At 42.4% G+C, this 18,043-nt stretch overlaps 1 protein-coding gene across 1 annotated transcript in view; it reads left to right on the top strand.

Annotated features, from left to right (window-relative positions):
• Positions 1-4,712: 4,712 nt before the first annotated feature.
• LOC104626643 (NGFI-A-binding protein 1-like) overlaps positions 4,713-18,043 on the top strand; it is an 18,677-nt gene continuing 5,346 nt past the window's right edge. Inside the window, 4 exon segments of the mRNA XM_010294610.1 lie at positions 4,713-5,531; positions 11,144-11,277; positions 12,281-12,332; positions 17,986-18,039. Of these exon segments, the coding sequence (XP_010292912.1) occupies positions 4,713-5,531; positions 11,144-11,277; positions 12,281-12,332; positions 17,986-18,039 (1,059 nt within the window).

Here is an 18,043-nt window from a genome sequence, read left to right as displayed (position 1 = left end):
TTTTTTTTTTTTTTTTGCACGTTTCACGTTTCTTACTAGTTGCGGCGAGATACGCATCTGTATTTGAATGTGAAACTCACTTAATAGGTTGTATTTTGGCACATCTCAGAGCTAGACAAGACGATTTAATTTGCTAAGTCTCGCTTCTGCAGCTACATGTAATTTTCCTCTCCTGCTAAAAGTCCTTTGGAAACCCTGCAAAAATGTAATGAATATGCAAAGCAGCCAGCTCTCAAATCCGAATCCGGTTTGTCTTCAGAGACTTTTCAAAACGCCCAAAGTGATGAAGATATATTATGAAATAATCACTTTTGCCTAAAATACAGGAATGTGATGTTTCGTACTTTCTCCTCGTGCGTGTTCCTAATTTAATTGGTGACAGCTCAAATATAATTCACCTGAAATAAAAATCTCTAAAAATCAGTTAGGGTTGCTCAATTGCTCTTACTTCTAACACAACCTTAAAAAGCAGGAAATCTGCCAGTGAAGTCCTTGCCCCTCTGCTTACACCCCCCAGCTCCCAAGTTTTCCTTCTCCCAATACTTCACCCACATCCACCACCTCCTTACTGCAGCCGCCTGTCTTCCTGCCACCTCTGGGAAATGTGCAGCTTTGAACTGAGACCAGGGAGAATGGGAAGAAATGGGTGTTTTCCCATGGTTAAAGATGTTGAGCTGGGCTGCTTGCTGCTGCCGCCACCGGTTGTCTTGATAGTGGGAGTCGGTTGCAGGACCAGGTTGTGATTCCTGCACTGATTGTTGACAAATATTTAGTAGTGCTGTGTGGTGTTTCTGTGGTTTTTGTTTTCCTTTTTCCTAGGAGTTATGTTTGTGATCAGAGTTAAGGTGACATCCAGCATTTGGAGAGGAGGGCATGGCGTATGGGGTGATAGGCTGTGGATGTGAATGAGGTAATGTGGAAAATGAGGATGCATGGTTGTGGGTTGCAAAGGCTGAGTGAAAATCTAACTTGTGATTTCCTGATTCTTCCATGGCTGTAAAAGAATGCCATGTTGCATGTATGTTAAACAGCTTTTTCTGTTATGGGGAATTTCCTAGTTGCTTTTACATTTTTCACATACAGAACAAAGACAGCTGCTCTTCCCTGTGTGTTCCCACACTCCTCACTGCTATGGACGATAAGCAAAGAAGGGGGAAGAAGGAGCAGCTCAGCTGCCATTGCCACGTTCACTTATTCCCGCAGACCTTCCCATGCCAGCTTCGCGTTCCCGCCTTTTGCCGCAAAAGAGTTTGCAGTTGGTCATACCTTAGAAGATCTACTTGCTTGCTCCTTGAGGCAGTAGATCATTCTGGTTAGCTTCTTAGGGTTTGCCAGAGGACATTAGTAGGCTGTTATCCTGAACCAGGGTTGTTTGGGATCACAGATTAGAAAGCCTAAGACTTATTGAGCAGGCTGTGGAAGAGGGGTAATGCACATGGTGCCCCAGGGTCTTACCCGAGATGCTCTCCCTGGTGAGGAGCACACACAAGTCTCCTGGCTGTGAGCTCACCCCATGTCTTCTCATTGCGTAACTTCTTCTCGTGCTCACCCTTTGCCCCACAAGCACGGTCCCTGCTGCACTGAGGAATGAGAACAGCAGTGGTGGGAAGCAGCACTTTACATCTCTTAGATGCAGTTTAAAGGTCACCTGAAAGTTGTATGGCACTGAGACTTGAGTGGGTGTGCTAAGGCTTTGCCAGAGTCGGGTAGGTAAGCAGATCCGGGCAGCAAGAGCGATGCTGCGTCTCCTTCGGGTTAATGGTCTCTTTCCAATTCTAGCAGTCCTGCGCTGCTTTCTTGGCAAACCTTGCTTGTCCTCCTCCTAAGCCTCATCTCACTCCTCCCGGTTGACTAGCTTACCTGCTTTCCTGGCTTTGTAGGCTGTGAACTGAGCCGAACCAGTGGAGCGGACCAGTAATATCTGGAAAAGCAGTGTAGCTGGCAGCGTGGCAAGGCTGTCTCGGAAAGGGGAGGGAGCCTTCCCCTTATAAAAGTTTAGAAATACTTGGGATGTTGTTGAGGTGAGTGCAGAAGGAACTCGGTTTAACGAGAGGAGAAACGAGGTCAAAAGGAGCAGTGTTTGAAAATGTCTTCTCTGCAGAAACTGGTAGCAATCTGAAATGGAAAATTTGCGTGGCCCTCTCAGGAGTTACTGTACTAAATTGGGAAAACAGAATCAGTCTTTAAAGTACAAAACAAAGGGATTTCGGTCTTGCTTTAAATGCAAATGTCAACGCAGTCTGAACTGTGGACTTGCTACTGACGCCTCCATAGTACATATTAATCCAGTTTTATCTGTCATGAGGAGATTTGTTGATTAGAAGCCTCTAGGTAAAGGCTGCTCATGGACTGTTGCTGCTCTTCCAGCCTGTGGGCTGGAAAAATGAGCTCTGTGCCTTGCCTGGAGCTCTTGGGCTGTGTGTAATTTCACTGCTGCTGTCCTCCCAGGATTCAATTTAACTCTCTGCACAAAGTTCATTTATGGAGATTTATGTAGATTTTTGTGCTAAGACAGATGACTTTTCAGAGCAAACGGGTATTCTTGTAACAGTCACGTAAGTTAATTTGTGGTATTGATGGTAGAAAGTCAACATCATTTGAAATGGGAGGATAGGAACAGTTTACTGAAATGCCACTAAAACATAACCTGTTAGTTTTGTTTGTCTTGTCAAAGTTTGTACAGAATGGGAGGATTTTTCTAAGAACTTCTGTGAAGTAATGACAATTTTTAAAATACTGAATTATGTACCATTTAAAGGATTATTTTAAGTGATTTTCCTCATTTTCCTTGTTGCTGCTCACGTATTTGTGTGTAGACAGTACTTAATTGTTTTTCTTTTCTGCAATTAGCTATTATTTTTGAAAACTAAACTGTATCTCTGAGATACGTAGCTCTTAAATGTTTCCAGTTTCAGCCAGAGTTCCAAAGTGTGCAGTTTATTAGCTTGAGCTCACCAGCAGCTCCTTGAGGTGGCTGCTCAGATCTAAATGGCTATTGCTGTCCATTATGTTTTACAAATACCAGCATACAAAGAATAAGTGCAGCAGTGGTTTTGTTTTTTGTATTTTCTTGGGTTTTTCCAGGGGTTTTCTTCCTGAAGGGATTGTTTCTAAGTATCCTGTTGCTGCCACATACATTTTTTTTTTTAAAGTTTCTGTTGGCCTCCTAACTGTATTTTTCTCTAGAAGAGTTTAATCAAAGGTTTGTAGCAAAAGCCTGATCTTTCAAGTGCCTCCAGAATGGAAGTTGAGTTCCATTTGTTACATCTGTACGTTCAATTTGAGCTGATGAAGATAAAGCAGATATTGTTAAAAAAACCCAACAAAAAAGAAACAAAAAACCCCAAAAAAACCAAAACCCACACACCAATGTGCAAAAGTGCATATTGTAAAAAATAACTTGTGCCTTAGTTTTACTTTTGATTACCAGTCTCCTAGTGCCCCTAAGCATACATATATTCCTGTGTCAGAGTTTGGGGGGAGGGGGTTGCACATTATTAAAATAGTTTCCCCCCAATGTGTGCAAGTTGTTCTGTAAGTGCTGATTTTTAGGTTACTAGTGTGGGGTTTTTTTAAGTGCAATGTGATAGTAGAGCCACAGTAATGTTAGCAGGCCAGCTCCATGTTTTAGTTCTGTTACTTTCCCAACCAACTATAAATTACACGCTTTAGACCTTATTGATTGGTGGTTTAGCTTAATACAGTAATACTGGAAATTATCCGCTTGTAGTTGTGAAAGCCATCGTAGAGTGAAGAGGTGTGTCTGTGTGAGATCTTAGAATTCTCTGAAGAGTTTATTATTTGCAGGATAACTGTGGATAACGGGTTTTATGAAGTTGAAACTTGTGCACGTGTTTTTTCTGCAGCCGTAAGGGTAGAACGCTGCTGCAATTTGTCTGTTGGCAGCCCTTAGAGTGCGATTGCTGTATTGCTGAATGGTATTTCATGTCACAAGTATCAATGGTGTGCAGGCCTGTTAGAAAATGGAATGGGCAGGTGAATTCAGAATAACGTTTTTAAGCTATATGTGTTGGAATCCAGCAGTATTTTTGCTTTGTCTGCAGGTGTTGCTGCCATAATTAAGATCAGCGGAGGCATTAGATCCTTTTTGTATGAAATAGGGAAAACCGTAGAAGTACTTGGTTCTGAAACACCCTTTTACTGATCCAGCTTCATTAATCCTCTGGGGTTCTGTGAAGCACTTTTCTTCTTTGCTTTCCTTTTAGAGTTCTCCACACAGCTATGAGGGAAAAAGATTTGAGAATTAAGGAGGATCTAAACTGATGAGCTTTTTTTTCTTCAGGGAATCAAGTATTCAGTAATTCTTCGGAGTGTTTTGTGATGATTTTGATCTGAAGATGCAAAAGAGAGTCAAGTAGAAGCAGTGAGCAATATTGAATGACATTCTTGAGAACAAACATGAAGTGGGAATGCTGAAAACAAGCTGGCTTCATGTTTGAATCATCTTTTTTGTAGGTTCATTTCAGCTATCTGCTGATTTGTTTTTTCACAAATGTTTCCAGTAAGTTAACGAGTCAAAAAAATAAAGCTATCGCCCCTTTTTTCACTTCCATACGTGGTCTTATAATGAGAGAAAGAAATCCTGTCCTCTGATGAGGAGGGATGGGCAGTGGGGGGAATGCATCTGGATGTTGGTGTTCTGGTGCTCATCTTCTCTCTGTTTCTACTGTTTGCAGGTTCTGTCATCCGTGATGGCGTCAGCTCTACCTAGAACCCTTGGGGAGTTGCAGCTCTATCGAATACTACAAAAAGCAAATCTCTTATTCTACTTCGATGCCTTCATTCAGCAGGGTGGTGATGATGTCCAGCAGCTCTGTGAAGCAGGTGAAGAGGAGTTTTTGGAGATAATGGCTCTGGTAGGCATGGCTAGCAAGCCACTTCATGTCCGAAGGCTGCAGAAGGCTTTGAGGGACTGGGTCACGAACCCTGGTCTTTTTAACCAGCCGCTCACCTCCTTACCAGTCAGCAGCATTCCAATATATAAGCTGCCGGAGGGGTCTCCCGCATGGCTGGGGATATCCTGCAGCAGTTACGAAAGGAACAGCAGCACCAGAGAGCCTCACCTGAAGATTCCAAAATGTGCTGCCACGACGTGCGTGCAGAGTGTGGGTGCAAGCAAATCCGATGTGGTGGGGAGCTTATCGCTGCAGAGTGGCAGTGAACCGAGACTCTGGCAGGGACACCACACCACAGAAAGTGAACATAGTCTTTCCCCGGCTGACCTTGGCTCTCCAGCTTCACCAAAGGAAAACAGTGAGACCCTGGATGCCGCCGCTGCTCTGTCAGTTGCTGAATGCGTAGAACGTATGGTTCCCTCCCTGCCCAAAAGTGACTCGAATGAAGTCAAGGAGTTACTGAAAACAAATAAGAAACTGGCAAAGATGATTGGTCACATCTTTGAGATGAGTGATGAGGACCCTCACAAAGAAGAGGAGATCAGGAAGTACAGTGCAATATATGGCAGATTTGACTCGAAAAGAAAGGATGGCAAGCATCTCACCCTCCACGAGGTAAAACACCTTGAGTGACAGTGGGCTTCCTCCCCTGTTCCTACACCTTTTATGAGCTGCTGTTCAAAGGGTGCACTTTTTGTATGGGCGCTTCTTGCCGGCTGACAAGAGTTGTGTGTCTTACAGGAGCCAAAGGCAGTCCTGCCCTGGGTTAGAAATCTCCGGTGCAGTATAAATACCCTTTCTGGGGTGGGTGTGTGCATGCGTGCACTGATGACTTCAACTTTGTGTCATCAGACTGCTCGGTCACTGGTGTGGCCTGTCAGACAAAGGGTTTAAACTGAGATAGCGAATGAGTATTGCGCTGAGCATGACCCCTGGGATTCTAAGCATTTGGGACATTTTTAAAGTAGTCCTGCCTTGATATTCCCTTGCAGCTTTGAGAGTTGACTGGTTGTTTGGAAGATGAGTAACTAAAATTGCTTGTATCTGGTAACAGGATCACTTGGCTTGGTTACTACCCTCTGCTGTCTTCCCCTTCCTCGAGACCCTGCTTTGTAGCTTGTGCCCTCGAGGTAAAAAGGATTCTGCTGATGAGGTCCCTAAACCTGGTGGGGTGGGAATTTTGTGTTTGAATTGGGATGAAGCTTAATTATACAACCTGTGGGGTTTTTTGGGCACAGTGGTCTTAAGCCAGTCAAATGCGGAGTATGTGAGGAGGAAGGGAAAGGACCATCTCCAGTATTGATGGGTGGCTCTAATTTGAAGGTTTGTCCTTTAATACCTAGGTAGCATCTGTTCCATCTTGTCCTTAGAAGTCCATGTGGGCCTCCTTTGCCTCTCTCCTGGCATTCTTGAGGCTTCACACTGCATATGTTGTAATGCAATAGGTGTGTCTGTGTGGGGAATAGTTCCCTAGTGCCAAAGTACAGTACAAGAGGAGAACAAACATTAATTCAAAGAAGTGCCAAAACACTGTTGATATGAATGCTGCATCAGCATTTTCACAGTTAACAGTGATTGCAAAATTTCAGTTGGATTTAAAATTTGGCATGTAAGGCTTAGCTCCCAAAAGGAAAGGCAATGTTTATGTTACAGGAGTGCCAAAAATACTGTACTGGCTTTAGCCTTTTTTTGCTTCAAGAAGTAGTTTTCTAGGTGTGTGATCCATAGCGTCAGACTAGGTTCTCTTCATGCTTCTGAGTAGAAGGGCAGAAGGAAACAAGGTGTATTTCTTCACATTTTTGTTTATGCATTTAGATTTATAAGGCAACTGTGCATCACCAGCAGTGACTTCACAAGGGCTTTTACTACAAACTGGGGAGACGCTTCAAGGGAACTTGCCAGAGGTCAGCTGCGTTTCTACCACACTTATGTGCTTTTGTGGCTTTACGTTGAACGCTTATAATCTATTAATTCATCCAGTGTGCAAGAACAGATCTCATCTTACTCCCTTGACCTTGCAGAAGTCTCTCCCGTAACAGAACAAGTTGCGTATGAGATGGAGGCAGGATTTGAAAGGATTGATTGTGTAGATGCCCTGTGTATGTTGCTGCAGAGTCAGCATTTGGAGAAAGGGGCTTCTTGCCACCCGAGGATGGAGGCAGTCAAGGTGTACAACGTGTACAGCTCTGCGCTTTTGCAGTCTCTCTCTGGGCTAGCCGGGGGCAGAAGATACTCTGAAATCTGGGCAGACTTCTTGTAGGATAATTTCCTGGCATCCAGCAGTGTACCGGGAGGTGGGTGCCGGGGGCAGCTTTCATGTAGGCTCAGGAGTGGCTCTGTGATTCTGGCTCTTGAAGGAGCAGGGTAGCAAAGAACTGGAAGAAAGGACAACTTCTCTGCCTTGTTAACTGTTGGGTTTTTTTAGTGCTGCACTACAAATTTTTACTACATCATTGTAAAACCATATTCAAAAATGGAATGAGAGCATGGTTTGGCTTTAGGAAATACTTCTATCGCTATTATGATTAAGGGCACGAGATCAAAGGAGTATGTGGTTGACTTATGCCTCACTTACGCATGTGGGGCCTCGCTGAACTTGATGGGAACGGCACACATGCAAGCAAGAAGAATTTGCTCATAATTGGTTTACTGTTTGTTTAAAGAGGCTGGATTTCACAAAGTTCTCTCTTGAACAGTTTTCTCTCTATTTCCATTTTAAAGCAGAAAATACACAAATAGTAGCAATGAGGCCTTTTTTTTTGTTGTTTAAAATCTGCTAAACCAGAGTTTGCCTTTTGTAAACTCAACTTCAATGGATTTTTTTTTTTGGATCGCTTAAACAATTTGCTACTCAGAAGGAAGAACTTTAAACAACCAGGGAGGTAAGTTTCTGCTTGTCCAGAGACTGTGTTTCTGCACGTGTTAATGCATTCCAAGGCTGTCATTCTGCCTCACAATATAAGGTTTCTCCTTGGGGCTGGCAGTGAACAGCTGAATAAACTTCACTATGAATTTAAAAAGCTTAAGTAGTGTTTAGCTGTTTAATGCAAAGATCAGGATATCTCTTGCTGCTCAAGCAGAGTGGAGTTGCATGTAAATTAAATTCAAACGTGGTGGAATTATTAGTGGTGAATTAGTGAGAATATTCTCCGTTTCAGTATGAACACTGGAGTGCCTCAGAGGGGTTGAGCAGCCATTAGAGGCCAGTGAGAGCTGTAGACACTGAGTTGGTTTGGAAGTCTGTGCTGTTAGTAGGATTATCTGTGTAAGGCACTGATCTAGCATAAAATCTGATGCAGAATCTTTTAAACAAAGAGGTTCCAAAACTAATAAACATACCATAATCCATCCCATTGTCTTGGTATTACACAGCTTTTCAAGCACGGAGAGCACTTTATGTTTAATGTCAGACTGGAGGAGGGATGAGTATGAGGCATGCCCTTGAACTCGGTGACCCATGCATGTTTGAGTCAGATCTGTAATTTGTGTGTTAATATTTCAATGCTTGTCTAGCTACCTATAAAACTGAAAAAAATCCTGTTTAATAGTGTGAGAAACAGGAAGAAGAAATGCAAGTAGTAAATTTTGCCTAGCTCGGTCTCTTCCTTTTCTTTTGCTGACTCACCAAAACAGTTGGGCTTGGTATTTAATTACGTGTTTTTAGTGGGGGAATCTATGAACCCCATCAGATGGGAATATACCCATCCCTCTTCATAGAGCCTGGATGGTTATGTGCTGCTCCATATCATTAAGGCTTACAGCAAACAGAATCATTATTTTTATGCATGCAACACTCTCTATCTGCAGTATTATGCCTCCTGAGAAGGCAGGAAGCCATGATGCGCTTCAATTCAGTAAGTCTGAATGTGACCTGAGAGGAGAAACCAGGGAAAACAAACAAAGATACGTTTAGCTTCTGTCATATATTAGGATAAACAGCATTTGCCTGTAACAACCCAAAGCATTTTCAGTCATTTCAGCTCTTTGCAACCTTTCAACGCTTTATTAGAGGGTTAAAAGACATCTCAAATTACTTTGTAAGCATTAGCCATATTATTCCTCCTCTGCAAAGTAATAGCTATCACTGTTACAGAAATTAATGCCTGCTTTGGATGGTAATTCTTTTCATCTGGTGTTGTATTAATCTTTTAGTTTTGTATCTTTTTCCCCCCTGTCTTTTTTTTCTGAAAAGATAGATATTGTAGAGCAACTGTTCCTCCCTAAGGGGTGATAGTTTGTTATTTCAGTACTTTGTATTGTAGGAACATAGTGACCTAGACATGTTTCACAGATTAAACCTAAACTTCCCACCCTTGTACATCTGATCTCTGTGAGATTATTTTTTTGTCGGTAGAGACTGAAGGATCAGGCAACATATCTAGTTCACCTGTTAAAGAAACGTTTGCACTCCAGTTAGCATTCAGGTAGTGCAGGAAATGCCCTACTCAGAGGCTATTGTGCTGAACACAGGAAAAAATGCTTATGAAATATTAGGAACAGCAGCTCTGTGTGAGGTTTTACTAGAAATACTGCATGGACACGCGCCGCTGAGAGAAGCTCAGCTCTTTTGATACACGTTTTTGTTTTTTTCAACCTCCCTGGAGAACAAGTGTCACATTAGTCAAAATGTATTTTTTTTCTAATTTGGATGACATCAAACACTGTGGCGAAGGACAGCATGGTTGCGTGTCGTTCATGTCTTATGACAGCTTCCATCCTTCAGGGCTGGAGCATGTGGTGGCTCGGGCAAGTTGCTGGCCGCTGTGATTTAATTCACAAGTAATGTTCTGCAGTGTGGGAGACAGCAGGGTAAAGGAGCGAGTTTCTTAGCCTTCTCCCAAGAGGCACCCTTCAACTGCAGACCTGCTGGTCTGTCCTCAGCTTCACCTTCTGTCTGCTTCCATGAAAAGCGTGTCTTGTACGAGCAGTGTTTTTGGTGTCTGAGGTCACACATATGCGGTCCTGCCCGTCCTCAGCCACGTAACCCTGTGTGCTGAACCACGGCTGTTCTTTGCGCTGCCAGATGGAGGGGTGGCGATGGCACATCTCCATCCGTCATGAATATGCTGACTGTGCTGTGGACAACCTAGCTGCTTCGTAATATTCACTAGCCCGAGACAGATACGGAACATACTGTTGACAGCAGCAGCAAAGCTTAGGCTGTGCTCATTTGTGGGAAGCCAAGCCCATGCAAAGCAGCTTAATTTCTAGAAATAAAGAGTAGAAGAGTTGTGGGCACTTCGGAAAAAACACCGGTAGTATTCTGTCAGCCTGTTGCCATTACACCTCGTTACAAGTGCTGGCTGTCCTTCAGCTGAGGAAGAAGTGAAAAGGTCTCTTCAGCCCCTGCTTACTGTGGAAGGAGCAGGGAATCTCCTCTCCAGCATCTCTGTTTCAGTGTCTCTCGTTGCATTGATGATTTGTTGTTTGTCCATACTGTTGAGCACAGGCTTTTCAGACAGCAGTATTGTTAAGCTGGTATAATTCATGGCAATATCACCACTTCCTATAGGTTTCTGAAGAGCATTGCAAAACTGTTTTGAGCCTTAACTTAAGGCTTCCTCCCCGCCCTGCTCTTTATGAAACTATTGCCAGCAGCAAGGCACTAGAAATATGTCCCAGCAGGCTCAGGAAAACATCCTTAAAACAAGTTACATTTGATTCATGTCTGAAGATAGTCTTCACAAACATGAGGGTGAGAAACATAGCTAAAAAAAGTTTAATCGTTTCTTAAACCATCACCTTCTACAGAATTTATGCTGTATTCACCAGGGAAAGCCATCTGTACCCACACTGTCAGGGTGGGTTTTTTTTTTTTTTCCCAAGTCCTGGGCATATTGCGTTTATAAAAATAGTATTCCCTGTAAACCAGGCTTTGGGAGCCAAACACTGTGAATGTTCAGAGCTACTGTTTTATACTGAGATTTAATTAATTCTGGGATGAGGCACAAGCAGTGCACATTGAGAGAGTCTTACAATACCGTTTTACTTTAAAGGACATTAAATGTACCAACTACATTTATATCTCGCCTCTTCCCAGAGGCTTACCTGGCTTAGTAAGGGTATAAATAAACTGAAGAAATCCTCCAGGGTTTAATACACAGTTATAGCTAATTTTACTTTCAATTGAAATTTTTTATTATTTCAGAAGAACAGGTACTTTTACAAGCACAATGGGTGAAAGTATGCAAAAATCATGAATCCCTGTTTCTGTGTTTAATTTCCAGCTAACAGTTAATGAAGCAGCCGCTCAGCTGTGTGTAAAAGATAACGCGTTGTTGACCAGGAGAGATGAACTCTTCGCACTAGCTCGGCAAATCTCTCGAGAAGTTACATACAAATATACTTACAGGACCACCAAGTAAGGTTTTAATTAATTAAAAAGACCTTTATTTTCAGGGAACTAATCAGTCTGATAACATTTCTTTTGAAGCACTAGAGACACTTTCTCTTGCTCTTTAGCTAGCAAAATGCTCTTCTGAGGAGGGAAGGAAAATGCTGTTTAAGTCACGAAACTTTCAAACTGCTTAGATTTAGCTGTCTTGAATTACCTTTTTATTTGCTCTCTGGTTTTCCAAATTTTGTGATGGTAGTGCGTGTTAAGGCATCTGAGAGGCTGGCATTTCAAGTATTTGAGGCATTTATGTATTTCAAGGTTAATGTAAATAGGCAGAGTAGCCAAAGCTGCTTAATGTATCAATTATTTTTTTTTCTCAATATACAGATTTGGCCTGTTAGTTCCAGGGAATGGAAAAGATAAGGTCATAGGGATTGGCTTACAAACTTGCTTTAAAGGAACTGAAGCTGAATCCCAATTTAAGTTGTTACTGTTCTGTTCAATGACCTGCTCTTATGAAAAAGTAACAAAGGTTTAATAGCTTTTAAATCCTATTAAAACTTTAGAATTCATAAATACAATTGAAGGTCTATATATTGCTTTCAAATGCTAACTCTCTCGTGTGTAGTGTGATACCCTTTCCAAATACATTTTCCTACGCTTCTAAGAGCTTTTTATGGTTTTCCCTTGCTCTCCTTTCTTCCATAGTGATTAATGTAAATATACATCCATCCTGGGTAAGCAATGCCAAAGGCATTTCTGTAATTCTCTGTGCTCAGGTTGATTTCCTTTCTGTTTGGCAGAAGACTGTATGAGTCTCTGGACACTCTTGAAAACAGCACAAGGTGCTTGTATTCCCCTATACTTGACATTTACTGCCAAGTCCAAGTGAATTGGAGGCTTTTCCTATGCATCTCACTTACTTTTGCCTGATTATTTTTTTTTCTCGACTCTGTTTTTCATTAATATTTCTGATGATCAGGGTTAATGTGCTCTTTACTGATAGCGTATGTGTCTTCTCTTCTAGATCTAAATGTGGAGAAAGGGATGAGCTGTCACCAAAGAGAATCAAGATAGAGGTACAGTATTGCGACTCCTGCACGGTGACCTATGCAATGCTAAAATTCGCTTTTGTTTTGAAGGGGTCTGTCTTAGGGAAATTTGTCAGAAAAATGTCTGACAGACAGTTGATGGGTGTGAGAGAGAGGGAGGGGGAGAACATCACCACCATCTCTGCAAATGTAGATGCTTGCTGGAGAAACCTGTAGGAGCAGGGGTAAAGAGTAGGATTTGCTTTATGGTAAGTTACTCTGTGTTGTGCACTCTGCATGAGTAGGAGGGGGAGGAATGGGGCCGACTGACTTCCTGTGGTGGAATAAGCTCAAGTGTTATAGGAAATGTCTTTCCATAAGGCCTCCTGCTTTTAAGTAAGTGTGAGGTGGGGTTTGCTTAATTCACTGGAGTCAGCTTTTGATTATGTCTAGAATCCAGAGTTCTGGATGAGGATGGATGGTGGAATACTAGCCATCTCTGACTATGCTATAAATTACCGATCATATTGAAAAGTCAAAATCTAAAACCTGTATATGTCAACACAAATTGTTGTGCCTGTAGATAGTAATTTACAGTTTTTTGTAATTAGTTTTGTGTGAAAAATAAAAAAAAAAAAGGCAGCACATGTATACATGGCTAATGTATACACCTGCACAAGATATTGCTTGGGCAGATGCTGGGAGTTTCTTGTTAAGAGTGCAGGAGCAACATACATATAGTTTACCTTTTTCTTCTGTTACCACTCCTGGAAAGTAAATTTGGAGCCTTTTAAAAAGTCACTTTTAATAAAAATAATACTTAGAATTTTTAAAAATTATTGTTATATATACTATATACCTATAAGAATAGCAGATCTTCCTTTTTAACTTATTTAAACAAGTTACTGTTTCACTGTTAGGTGGCTAATTCGTCCTTAGTGTTGTGGGGTGTTTTTATTGTGCTATCTACACCAAACAGTGTAGGTTACACGTGCATTAGAATGTAAGCTAGGCCTGAGCTAGATTTGTATGTGACACAGGTATGTGATGCATTCTTTAACTTAGAGGAATGTTGCAGCATATTCTGGAATGCGTTTCTGATGTAACTCAATTCTGTGATAAATGATGCACCAAACATAAGGCTTTAATTTTTTTACAGCAGTGCAATGGTTTGTTAGCTGCACAGAGGCTTTTCCTGTGAGGGAAACTGGTGAGAGCAGTTAGTTTTGAAAAGGCAGTTAGGAATAGGTATAGAGGAGTTAATCTTATTTATTCAATTTTTTAAGTTCCATCAGTCTGTGTACAGTTGTAGATTGAGTTCTATATAATATAAAATAGACATGTGTGTTGAGGATTTACTGGTGGCTTTGATGATAAGTCAGTGATGTCATTTAGATGCTTTAGGATTTGCTTGTTCTTTGGACCAGAAAAAAGGGCGGGGGAAAAGCTGCCTTAGATGATTTTATCCACCTTCACCATTATCTGTCTTGACCAACACCTTGCAGGATGGTTGCTTGATTATTCCCCTTTTTGTCCAGTCTAGTCCTAATTTGTAAGAGCTGGTGGGCAGCTGCTGCTCCTTTGCTTGAAATAGTATTTCACTATTGGATTTCAGCATTAGGAAGTTTTTCCTCTATTCAGTAATGATTGATGATGAGCAAGTATCTAAAATGACACACTGCAAGGGAGGTACTTTTTTCCACAGGATCTTCACTGAAAGAAAAAGTACAATTAAAATCCTGAAAAATATAGGGTGAAACTTTAGGGTTTTTGGAGAGCAGGAAATTTGGGCAGCCTTAGGGGACGTGCATTCTCTTATTTTCTGCGTGGGGAAATCTTAAGAGTCTGGAAGGCCTGCTTTCTCTAGCTCAGTAACTCTGAGAGAGGATGTTTACTTGATTTTTCTTTGTATTTAAAATTCCCAGTCATATTTTAAAGTGCTTGTGAAAATTTCATGTCCTCACTGTACAGATGGCTATTTCAGAAACAGGACTTTTTTCCAAAATCTGAACTTGAAAATTAAACGAAATGAAACAATCTTTCATTTGATAGTATGGCATTAATAATTACGAAATGACCAGTGTTGTTACCAGCATAAATGTTTCTTTCCTTACAAGTTTGGGAGTCTTCTAAGGAGTAAACTTTTATTTCAGTGCATTACATTTCTGAGGTATACTGCAAATCATGGACTTTTCTTCAAAGAAATGAAAAAAGATGCAGTATGACACAGTAGATCACACTTACATGTGGGGTTCCGGGTTCCTGGGGCTTGCGTTTTGCACATTTTTGTTTCTGTTTTGGATAAGAATTCCTTACCCTGTTTTTAAAGTTGCAATGCTTCATTGTGGCTTGACTAACTTGCTGTCATGCTAATATTATGCAGAGGATGCGAATATGGGCGATTTTTTTGTTGTTGTAACTAGCGCTGGCTTTTTGCTTTTTTCTTTCTTTCTTTCTTTTTTTTTTTTTTTTTTTTTGGTGAAGGTCATTTTACCTTTCTGTTTTTAAGGCTGAACTCTGTACTTTGATTCTCCATTCCTTTACCCATTAGTCATTAATGTCTCTGCAAAGCGTGGTCTAAAATACTAGTGCTTGGATTTGGAAAGACTTAACACCCTGTTTGGATAGTGTAAAAGATTACTTAAAAAAAAAAAAAGTTAATTTCCTGAGATGTAATAAACACTTTAAAAAAATCTCCAGAGAGACTCTGAAGGTCATCCTCGAGCAGAGCTGTGTGTGCAAGCTGTGACATTGCTATGTTACAGCCACCATTGCAGATTTTTCCTCTTCATGAATATGAAACTCTCACAAGCATTACAAAGAAACAATATGCCATGAATTACATCAAATTACCTGTAAAAGCCTTTCTTCCCCTGCAGGCTCTCCCCCTCTTATTTGTAGAGTGGGTGGGTGAGCAGTGGGAGTGAAGTGTAGAGAGGAGAAGGGAAAAAATTCCAGGCAAATGACAGACTAAAGGTGCGGAGGGAGTGAAGAAGGGAGTGGAGTGAATGGGGATTTGGAAGCAGATCATAAAAAGAAGGGGTTGTAGTTTCTAAATCTGCTCTGGACGCAGAGCAGGACGGGCGAATAGGGGTGGAAATGGCGCATCCTCCCGCTGAGCAAGGACCTCTCCTGCACAGGTGTTGTGGGGCAGGGGTATCCCTTATTTTTGTCATCTTCCGTGACTCAGTGCCAGCACTGCTCAGACGATGAGCTGTTGTGGCACCAGCTCAGGAAGCAAACAAGTCACCGGTATATCGCGCCGAGGTCACGGAGGGGGAGGCTACTCACCGCTGCTGCCGCTTCGCGTTGGGTTCGGAGTCAGTGCGAACAGCCAAGAGAGCAAAGAAAGAGAGTTTTTAAAATATTCTTGCTGCCTGAGGTATAAAGGAATTGTTCTGCGTGTCAGTGTCTGCGTTTAGCGGAACGAGAGGTGTGGGGAGAGCTTGCAAGACTTAATTTCACAAAGCTCAGTGGGAGGCAGGGGGCACAGGCAGGAAGACCTGAGCGGAGGCTGTGAGGAAGCGTCTTCCCTCGGTGCCGGCATGGGTGGAGGGAGAGGAGAGAAAAGGCCCACCTCCACAACTGCTGCCAAGGCTGAAAAGAAAACCAGTCAAAGTGTGGGATTTGTTTTTTCACAAAAACAGCAAAAGCAGTAGAAGGTACTGTTTGCATAGGAAAAATGTCATTAGAGGGAGCAAAAAAGCACATGTGGGACTGAGAACATCTGCTGCACGAAGCCGCTTGAAAAACAACTGAGCAGCAGCATGGCCAGCCCGAAGCGCCGCGCTGCGTGCGGCAGGCCCTCCTGACCGCAGCGGGACGAGGAACCACCAGGCAGACGTGGTGCAGAGCAGGTCGTCGCCTGGCCCGGCCTGCTCCTCGTCAGCCCTTACCGGCGGCGCGCACATGTGGGACTGAGAACATCTGCTGCACGAAGCCGCTTGAAAAACAACTGAGCAGCAGCATGGCCAGCCCGAAGCGCCGCGCTGCGTGCGGCAGGCCCTCCTGACCGCAGCGGGACGAGGAACCACCAGGCAGACGTGGTGCAGAGCAGGTCGTCGCCTGGCCCGCCCTGCTCCTCGTCAGCCCTTACCGGCGGCGCGGTGAGGAGAGCAGCCGGCCCTGGGGAAGGGCCCCGGGAAGATGATCCAGAACTGCATCATCATCCCAGTTATCTGCCTGACTGACGGGTGACAGTCACGGCAGCGGGCAGCAATGGGCAGCCAGGCCTGCTTTTAGGAAACAGCCTTTGGTTTTCTGTTGGAGAGTGATCACAGATGTGTTATAAAGAGCCGCCTTACCTGTTGTGTTGTAAAAATAGGATCCTGAGTGACAGGTTTTTGTGTATTCAGTTTCTCATCTTCCTACACATAATCGTTCTCCTCCCCCAAACAAATTCAGGTCTAACTATAAAAATGGTCAGTGCTCATGGAAATGTGCTGCAAAGCCTTTGTTTCTAGAGGATGAGGTTTTGTGGCAATTTACCTGGTTATGAAATGTGGCATACCTATCGTGTTTATTTTTTCCCTGAGGGAGGATGTTGGGTGGATAAAAGCAATATGCAATGTTCAGACAGATTTTTTTAAATTTTTTTTTTTTTTTTTCCTCCTGAGCACAAAGAATAGCTTTATTGGCATTATGTTGCACTGAGGGTCTGGCCACCTGACGTGGGTCTGACCACCGCCGTGCAGGTCAGTGGGCAGCCTGCCGATGGCACGGGCCTTGTAGTCCTTGCCCTGTGCTTTTTTCTGGAAGATCACTTTTCTTGTTCTTGGGCTGTAACCCATTTGTTCAGCTGTTGACAAAAATGTTATTATACGTTCATGTGCCTCCAGAACCCACAAGGAAAATATACCTATTTCAGTATACTTTTGATACCTGGGTCTACAGATCCTCAGTGACAGATGTCATTGTTTTCAGGTTTGGGTCTGTCTTAAGATCTCCAGCTTCCTCTCACCTTTTAACAGTCACCTATAGTGTGCTTTTGTAAACATTTCTGGATGTTCCTCTGTTTTACATGAGCTTTCCTTTTCTAATGACAAGCAGGATAAATTTCTCATCTTGAAAACCTTTGCTTCAATGATTAATTTATTTTAATGGAGTCTGGCAGGCGTTCACAGGAACTTTATTTGCTTTATTGGTACATATGCAAGCTGCAAAAGAGATAACATGGTGATATTTCATTTTGTGATGCTAGGATAGGTTCTGTGTGAAATAATTTGAATTTGGGGAGGCTTCACTTAGTTTCTCAAGGTTTGTATATCCAGCTGCTGTGCCTTAGTCTCGACTGCATGTGAACTGGATTTCTTAAGAGTCTCCAAAGCTGCTGTATGTAATGACAGAAACCATAGGCCTAAATCTGCCTGGCAAGGCTGAGTGTAAACTAGTTTAATGTCAGTGACAACAGTTGTCTGGATTCACCTGAAGCTGTGAGATGAGATATGATTGTCTGTGTGTGCCGTTTTAGATACATAGCGGTTGTTGTAGAGGGGCTGTGTGTGTTTTGTGCACAAACTTAAATGAAGTGGATAGCACAGATACGTAAATTTCCAGTCCGGCATTTTCACAGGAAAATGTGAAATGTTCAGGAATGTGGTTTTGGTTTTTTTTGTTACTTTCCTTCTGAGTATATGGAGAGGGTAAAGAAAAGTCAATAATATATACCTCTTGGTGTTTGGTTTCTTCTTTTGCTCGATAGGATGGTTATCCTGATTTCCAGGACACAGTCCAGACGCTCTATCAGCAAGACAAAATGC

This window comes from Phaethon lepturus, unplaced genomic scaffold, assembly GCF_000687285.1.
Source record: "Phaethon lepturus isolate BGI_N335 unplaced genomic scaffold, ASM68728v1 scaffold45559, whole genome shotgun sequence".
Lineage (NCBI taxonomy): Eukaryota > Metazoa > Chordata > Aves > Phaethontiformes > Phaethontidae > Phaethon > Phaethon lepturus.
The sequence above is the reverse complement of the archived record's forward strand: the minus strand, read 5'-3'. Positions and strand labels throughout refer to the sequence as shown.